Source organism: Nannospalax galili, unplaced genomic scaffold (genome assembly GCF_000622305.1).
Source record: "Nannospalax galili isolate Female #2095 unplaced genomic scaffold, S.galili_v1.0 scaffold1024, whole genome shotgun sequence".
In the NCBI taxonomy this organism is placed as follows: Eukaryota; Metazoa; Chordata; class Mammalia; order Rodentia; family Spalacidae; genus Nannospalax; species Nannospalax galili.
This window is the reverse complement of record NW_008351455.1, coordinates 88,396-97,475: the sequence shown is the minus strand read 5'-3', so window position 1 is coordinate 97,475 and position 9,080 is coordinate 88,396. Positions and strand designations below refer to the sequence as shown.

General features: G+C 39.7%; 1 protein-coding gene across 1 annotated transcript in view; it reads right to left on the bottom strand.

The window, feature by feature from the left end:
* Positions 1 to 9,080, bottom strand: part of LOC103746180 (coiled-coil domain-containing protein 150) — a 35,048-nt gene that overhangs the window by 7,194 nt on the left and 18,774 nt on the right. The window contains 4 exon segments of the mRNA XM_029553619.1: positions 826 to 952; positions 5,390 to 5,559; positions 6,424 to 6,517; positions 8,068 to 8,237. Coding sequence (XP_029409479.1) covers positions 826 to 952; positions 5,390 to 5,559; positions 6,424 to 6,517; positions 8,068 to 8,237 — 561 coding nt within the window.

Sequence of the window (9,080 nt, the reverse complement as noted above, 5' to 3'; positions counted from 1 at the left end):
CTGGAGCTGTTTCACTGAATCTGGAGCTATTTCACTGAGTCTGGAGCTGTTTGTATCACTGAACCTGCCTCCCTGGAAAGGGCTTTCTTCTATCAGTGCTCACTGGCCATCCTGACCCTGTTCATCGCTTCTGCTCCCTTTGTCCTTGTGGACCGGTGGCCAACAACCCATGAGGAAAGGGAGAGAGCCCACACATCTACATGTACCACCACATCAGGCGAGTGCCACATCTTTGTTGTTTTGTTTTGTTTTAGATAGGGTCTCATGTAGCGTAGGCTTCCTTGATTAAGCACCAGTGGATTCAAGCAAACATGACACTGTTTAGGTCACTTGATACATAGCTGAGTATGACTTTGAACTTCTGATCCTCCTATTTCCATCTCCCAGATGCTGGGGCTACAGGTATGTACCACCATGTCTGGTTTATGTGGTGCTGGGGATTGAATCCAGGGCATTGTGCATGCTAGGCAAGCCTTCTACCAACTGAGCTACATCCCCAGTCCTTCTACTGTTGTTCTGTGTGCCTCTCCAGAGCAGTAGATACACAGTATATGAGGAGACTGATTGGATCTGTCAGATGGCAGTCTTCTCATGCCTCGGTCCACTCAGTTCTCACTCTGATAGAAAGGCTCTTCCTAAGGTACTCCTTTGCCTGGCAGAGAACTGTTTATCAGAAACTGTCTTGTAAGTGCTGCTTTGCAAACCCAGATGGCTATGTTACATCTGGCCTGCTGAAGGCTAAGGAACAACTGCAGACATTCTCTGCAACTGCTGCTGATCCTCTTTAGAGGCATTTAGAGAGGGCCCTGTCACTTGGCTCCATACCTCAGAGACTTCCCGCTGTGCTGCTTTCTTCAAAGTTTCTCTCTCAGTTTGAAATTGCTTTCTTAGAGCTTCTATGCGGCCAGCATGCAATTCTGCTTCTACTTTGGATTCCTCAGCCATCCGTTCTCTGTTTTGAAAGAAACATGACAAAATCACTTCAGAAATCATCTTAAGAGTCAAAAAAGAGTTTCAGGAGAATGTGTATTTCTAAAAGATGTATGATTATCAAGGAGCAGCAGATCAATCATCAGCTGGTTCATAAGCTATAGCTCAGTACCAAGAAAAAAGGGGTGCATTTACCTCTAGCATGAATCTAAAAATTCATTCTGTATGAAGAGATTCAACCAAAGGCGTAAAAAGCATTAGGAAAGACATTAGAGGGCATAGCCATGTATAAGAGATGGTTATTTTTGTTTGGTTATGTCTTTTGATTTAGCTAATATTTACTCTGTAGGTTTTAACTACTAATTATATTGTTTCCTTATCTTTAAAGTGAGAGCCTTATATCTGATTAGAATTCTTAGTTTGGGTTCATTGGTCAAGATCTATGATAGGCTTCTGAAAATGCTTAACTTTTCTGAAATGATCTGCAAAATGCCTTGTGTGGGTATGAGGCTTTAGCTTTTGACTCCTACAAGAAAAGGGGAAAAGATTAAGCACCAGTGGATTTAAGCAAAGGACCTCTTCTGCTTTAAGAATCTGTTGGAGATGACAATGCCTCAGCATGTGACTATTCTGTGCGCTGTAGCACCATATTTCCCAAAGACTAGGAGGAGCCTAGCTTGCCCTGAACATTCTTTCCCTCTCTCCTGAGCAGTTTATGTTTATTTGGATTACACTCTGTTTCCTGTGTCTCTAAATAAGCCTGTGCTAAGAGATTCGGCAAAGTTCACTTGGCAGCTCTGGTTCCACCTGTCATGAGACCTGAAGGTGGTAACTATAACCCCACCCCTCTCATATCTCCTGGCCTCACACAGGAACACAGTAATGAACTCTGGTACATCATCTCTGAAAATCCACTGATACCTTTTCTTTTTAATTACATTTCTCGTTTCATAAACACTCTCTCTCTCTCTCTCTCTCTCTCTCTCTCTCTCTCTCTCTCTCTCTCTCTGCAGGAGGTGGCTCTCATGTTGTCAGGTTCTGTGGCAGATATTTTACCCATTGAGCCATCTCCCCAGCCCCACTGACACCTTTCCTAACAGCACCACATAAAGTGCTAGAAGAATCTGAAGTCACTGGAGAGATAATTATATTTTATTATTTATCACATCCCCACACTTCTTCTACACTGTACCCATCTCAATCTGAAAAAGTGGACCAAAAATGTTCATATATATATATAGAAATTATATATATATATATATGAAGGCAAACTATTATTTGTATAGTATATATTGTATTGTAATTTTCTTTATAACTTTCTAAACTGCCATTACATTATTTTGCTTATTATAGCAGTGATTAAGATTATGGGCTTTAGTCATTCTGCTGCTCCCTGAATCCAAATCAAATTCCAACAAGATGGTATCTGGCCTTGGGTATGTCAGGCCATCTTTCCATGCCCATTTCCTTATCTGCAAAGTTGGAATAATGAAGTGTCTACCATCACGTATCCTAGCTGGTTTTAAGAAGGGAGTATTTAGCATAATGAACATATGGTGTTAGCTGCTATCATCATTTAAACGCAAGATTCTAAATTTTAACTAATCTCAAATGAAATTTAGTTCTGTATCTTGGGCTTAATACTTTGTGCAGCATTTTTCTGTGTAATAAAACGATAGTATAGAATAAATAACTTTATCATTAGTGTGTGTGTGTGTGTGTGTGTGTGTGTGTGTGTAGAAAGAAAACTGAACTTTCAGGAATCAGTTCTCTTTCTTCCACCACGTGGGCCCTTGGGATCAAAGTTAAGTCCTCAAGGTTGGTTGCAATCACCTTTACCCACTGAGTCATCTTACTAGCCCTTGATTAGTCTCCTTTCTTCCTTCAGGCTTCCATTTCTGCTGCCACCTTGTGTAGATCATATTGGCTTCAATTCTTTTTATTGTGACAGGAACACTTCGTGTAACAACTATTTTGATAGTCATCTCTATACACACTACAGTGCTGCTAATTATATGCATTGTGGTACAAAGGTCTCTAGACCTTGCTCACCTTGCTTTTTCTTCTGAGGAATCGGACCACTACACTTTTCTAGTTTCATAGTAAGCTGTGTTCTCCTGAGATCAATTTCAATGACAACCCTTCACTTTTGTTCCCTTGTTTTTTTCAGGGCTCAGCGGAACTCTAGTCTATACCCTCTAATCAGAATCTAGTTCCTTTCGTCCTAGGCACAAGAAAGCCAGCAGCAGAATGGCTTTTGTTCACGGAGTGCCATTGGGCTGATCTTCATCTTCACCACTGTCCTCCTTGCCTGCCTTTCCTCAGCAGCTGATTTTCACTTCTGTTAGTTTTGGAGACCAGATCTAGATCTTATTTTTTGGACTCTTTCAGATCTACAGAAGTTGGCCATCTGGAGGATGCTCAGGAGACAGCAGTTGCAGAGTTCCCTGTCTCCTTCTCTGGCCTCTTGCTCTTCAATAAGCAGCACCTGAGTCTCTTGCTCCTTCTTTGGTGACACTATACCATCCAAATTCTTTACTAACCCCCTAAGTGCTCCTTCTCTGGCCTCCATTCCTTCTCTCTGAAATGTAGCTGATCACCAAGTTCTGATCTTGGTTCTATCTTATTCTTTCCCGATAGAAGACTAACTCACGGTCAAGACATTAGTTCTCATCTTTGAAAAGAAGAATTCCAACTTTTGACCTATTCAGAACTAGCCCTATATTTCTAAATCTTTTAATTCTACCCCAAAACCAACATGTCTAAAACAATCTCCCAAGCTTGCCCTTTCTTCCTACGCACATACACAGATTAGCACAAATTCTGCTCTTTCAAGAGGTTCACAAGTGAAGGATGATTCATCTTTGATGAAAACATAAGCTAAAAGCTTTTCCTATAAATGACCTTACTATAATCATTTTAGCCATAGTGAGAGGGACTAAATTTTTATGGCTACTTGAAGAAATTTCAGAATATTCAGGGTTTGGAATGACTTACTATGTAAATTATAGCAATTTCACTGATTTTTTATTTTTTTTTAATGATTCTGCCAGATACTATATAAACATAATATTGTTTTAGCCAATACTGGTGTCTTGAGGCAGTAACATTTGACCAGAGTATAAAGTTTCCACAGAGTTCATATATCAAAAATGCCTGCTCTGCCTTAGCTTATACCTTGATCCTATGTCAACACATACAATCACTGACAAGAATAAAGATCTACATGTACACTACATTTCCCTTTGGCATAAACTTTCATGATATGATATTATTATCTAAGTTATGTTTACCTACCTATAGTTTATGAGAAAACTTTAGTGGCTTGACCTGAACTTGATGATTTGATGTAACTAATCTCAGGTGAAAACTGAAAATAAGCAATATCTTATCATCTGCCTGGATGTAGTCATTCTGTTCCTGGATAGACTTGTCAAACTCAACTGCTGTTTATTCCTTGACTAATCTTGGGTTTCCTAAGTTTATCTATTTATCTATCTATCTATCTATCTATCTATCTATCTATCTATCTATCTATCTATCTATCTATCTATCTATCATTTATCTGTCTGTCTAGGACAACGGACAAATCTTGGGAACCAGTTCTTTCCTAGGTGTTTTATTTTAATTAAAACCCACTTTAAAAAAAAAAAAAACAAAATTCACAACTCATTAAAATGTTTCTTTTAGCCAGGATCCTACATAGCTCAGGCTCTCCAGAAACTGGCTAAGTAGCCAAGGATGACCTTGCATTCCTGTTCCTCTGCTTCTACCTCCCAAGTACTGGGATCACAGGTGTCCTTGACTAATCTTGGGTTTCCTAAGTTTATCTATCTATCTATCTATCTATCTATCTATCTATCTATCTATCTATCTATCTATCTATCTATCAATCATCTGTCTGTCTAGGTCAAAGGACAAATCTTGGGAACCAGTTCTTTCCTGCCACTTTGTGGGATCTGGGTTGAACTCATGTCATCAGGCCTATACAAGTACCTTTACATACTGAGCCATTTCCCTGTCCTTTATTTGGTTTTATTGAGATAGGGTCTCACTATATAGCCCAGGCTGGCTTTGCACTCATCATCTTCCTGCCTCAGCCTTCCAAATGCTGGGATTATACGTGCATGCCCCCTAGCAGGCTCAAAGCATGCTTTTAAAGGATGAAATAAGCTTGGCAGAAACATACGAGTGTCCCTTGCAACCAGTTTCTTTAAATTTTGGGTTAGCCTTCATATAAAGAAATGGCTTGATGATGAATGAAGAAGAGCTGAGGAGACCCCAAATAGGCACACCCCAGCCAGCTATCACCTGCTGCTGTTCAGCTGTGTCAGGTTGCTTACCATGGTTGGGCTAGGAGCATTAGCTCAGGTAAGAGAAAGGCTTTATTAGCTTATGTGAAGAGTGGGACACACTCCTGAGATTTTGCCCAATTTCACTGAGAATGTACTGCCCTTACTTGAAGGTTTCCAAATTCTGTCGCTCAAGTTCTCTGCTTTTCAGTTTTTCTTGGACATGGTCTAGCTTAGACTGAAGATGACCATTTGTCTGGAGAGCTTGCTCTAGGTTCATGGCCAGTTTCCTGTTGTCTTCTCTAGTTATATCTAGAGATTTCTGTAGTGGCTCCATCTGAAAGAGAGAAGAGAGCCTACAATTCGACTGTAACCAGTGAGACACTGTGTGTTTATTCCTTATATTGTATCAACAAGTGCCCTTGAAATTATTAGCTGGAACAAGCATTCTAGATGCCTAGGTAAAAAAGCCAAAAAACCCAACACACACACACACACACACACACATACACACACACGCAATGTACACACACATGCATAATTTATAACAGGCTTAAGAGACTCTTAGAAGGCAAGGGAAGGCTACTATGTAACCAGTTTCTTTACATTTTGGCTTAACCTTCATATAAAGAAGTGGCTTGATGATGAATGAGGAAGAGATGAAGAGGAGACCCCAAATAGGAACGCCCCAGCCAGCTATCACCCTGATCCCCTGATGGAAGGAGGGCAGGTTGTCTTCTGACTTCCACATATGTGCCTGTGGCATGTATATGCTTCTATAAATAAATAAGTAAATTAATAAATGTTTAAAGGGCTTATTTATGGTATCATATGTGCACATGTGTGGATGCATATTCACTGTGGACGCATACAAGCCACAGTCACATCTCCTCACTCAGTAGGATCACTAGCTACCTTTGAGATGATGTTATTTTTCTAAGCTACTTAATTTCTGAAATCATTTCATTTAACAAACGAAAAAAATGAAGACAACATAAGACAAAAAATGAGCCATAATTCTGCCAGTCAGTGGCTCATAAAGACCACAGGTCTATATTCTATTTATAGCAATGTCATTGGCCAAGACTCTCTCACTTGAACAAAAAGGAACTTTCTCAGGTATTTCATTTCATTTTTCTAAAATAGAAATTTCCCAATAAATTAAAAAGATATGCCTGTTATCCACAGCCCTGGCCTCTACCTCACTGCTGTGCTGTGCCTGCACAATAAGCATTCTGGCCTGCCACTGGTCCACTTCGGCCTCAAGCTTCTGCACTCTTTGCTGATTTAGAGACCTGAAAATAGAAAGCATAAGACGTGGCTGAAGAGGAGAATACAGGACGATTTTACTGGGGAGCTCCAGGACACTTCTGTGAGAAGTTTGGATTGCACAATTAGTAGTAGTTATACATGTTCAAAATATCAAAGAGTTGATGGATGACAATTATAGCTTCATCCTTAGGGTAAGAAACCAAGGTTCCTGAGGAATTAAAAAACTTCCCCAATATATGATTCAATTGGGCATAACATGTTAGGCAATTAATATACATTTCTGACTTAGTTTAATAATAACAATTCAGTATAATGTATCACTAATTAAAGATCACTTCTATAAGGTTGACCTGCTGTTGAGATTTTTATTAAATGTAATAGCTACTTAAACTTTTATTGTGAAAAGCAAACAAAGTTTTATATATCATTTTCTTGGTTTTTAAAAAATTATAGGTACTATAATATTTTCATAATAAGCAAAAGTAAAAAACAGAGTGAACAAAATAAAATTCACTTGTTTTCTCGTAACATAGAAGCAATGTGTACTAGTAATATACATAATATATTTCAGAGGCACTATTAACCTCAGATGGCTAGGTTAGGTTCTTTAACCTAAAAGAATATTTTATGGAAATTTTGAAACATTCAATGAAGTTTGCTAGTAAGACATAGCTAGAAGTAATTCTCAGAATGATTAACCTAAAGGAGTTATTAATCTTGAAATAATATAGTAATACATGAATAGTCACTTAGCTTTATGCTTGATTGATTTTTGTGTGTGTGTGTGTGTGTGTGTGTGTGTGTGTGTGTGTGTGTATGTATGAGATTGTGTGTGTGTGTGTGTGTGTGTGTGTGTGTGTGTGTGTGTGTGTGTGTGTGTGTGTGTGTGTGTGTGTGTGTGTGTGTGTGTGTGTGTGTGTGTGTGTGTGTGTGTGTGTGTGTGTGTGTGTGTGTGTGTGTGTGTGTGTGTGTGTGTGTGTGTGTGTGTGTGTGTGTGTGTGTGTGTGTGTGTGTGTGTGTGTGTGTGTGTGTGTGTGTGTGTGTGTGTGTGTGTGTGTGTGTGTGATGACAGTTTGACAGTTTAGCATAAGTTCTTCTGGGGTGTGTGTGTGTGTGTGTGTGTGTGTGTGTGTGTGTGTGTGTGTGTATGTATGAGATATGTATGTGATGCTAGGGACTGAACTGGGGTCTAGTACATGCTATGCAAATTCTCTACCACCAGGGTAGACACCCATCCCAGCTTCTATTATCTTGGCAATTATTATGCTATTGGACTAAGAGCAGAATTCGGCTTAAAGGGTGCAAAAGCAGCAGGAGTAACAAAGTAGAGTAGCACATGAATTTCAAGGACACATTCTTCTTTGAACCACTATAAATAGGGCAACTTTGACTTTTTATAAATATTTCTAATTGCAGCTTTCCCAACCTGCTAGTTCTTTCAACAACATTTCAATAGTTCTTCACAAAGTAAGAAAGAGATATCAAGAGACTTCATCTTCTCTGGAGACATGTACTCCAGACATGTACTTAGTACAGTGTAGCAACACCAAGGGCAGAAAGAAAAGTGTGGTACCTTTCTTTCTTGAGGCCTGCAATCTCTGAATCCCTTCGCCCAAGCTCTATCTGCACTTTCTCCAGAGCTTCTTGCATCTTATTGTGAGAAGCCAGCACATTTTCCAACATTATTGTGACTTTGCAGTTGTCTTCTTTAGCCTCTGCTAACTGTTGCTGAAAGTTTCCCACCTAGAGGAAAATGAAACAAGGCAAAAGAAGAAAGTGTGAAGAGGAAAACCTATTTCGCTTTTGTTTCTTAAGTTACTGTGCTTTGAGAAAAAGAAAAGCAGGCCCCAGTGTCCATGGGAAATGTGGCAGCTTCACAACTACTGCCACAACACACCTCACAATGAACTGGAAATACGGGTGTCAACAAATCCTTGGTTCAGAGGTGATCTCAGGTTGTACCCTCAGCTGTCTTCTGTTGGGCTCAGGAGACAGCACACCTGAAGTTATCTGAGGAATAAAGACTGCAGGAAAAGGTAGAAGTAGCAGAAGAATAATGCAGCTTAGAGGTCTCCCTCTTCAAAGAGCCAAAATTTAGCACTGGCTGAGAAGAAATTAGAGAGGGGCCTGAAAGCTGGTTCAGTGGGTAAAGGCACCTGCCATCAAGCCTGATGACCAGAGTTCAATCTCCAGGACCCACATGGTAGCAGGAGAGAAATGACCTGTGCATGTTATCCTCTGACCTCCAGATATACACTGTGGCACCCACATACATACATATACACACATACAAATAATTCAGTGCAATTAAATTTTTTTTAATGAAAGAAATTCAAGGGCTGGAGAGATGGCTCAGTGGTTAAGAATACTGGTTGTTCTTACAGAAGACCTGGGTTCAAATCCCAGCACCCACATGGCAATGAACAACTGTCCATAACTCCAGTTCCAGAGGATCCGACAGCCTATTCTGTCCTCCGCAGGCATTGTGTGACACGGGTGCACTTACCTACATGTAGGCAATACACGCATACACATAAAAAATAATAATAATTAAAAAAAGAAAAGAAATTTGAGAAATAGAGAGAT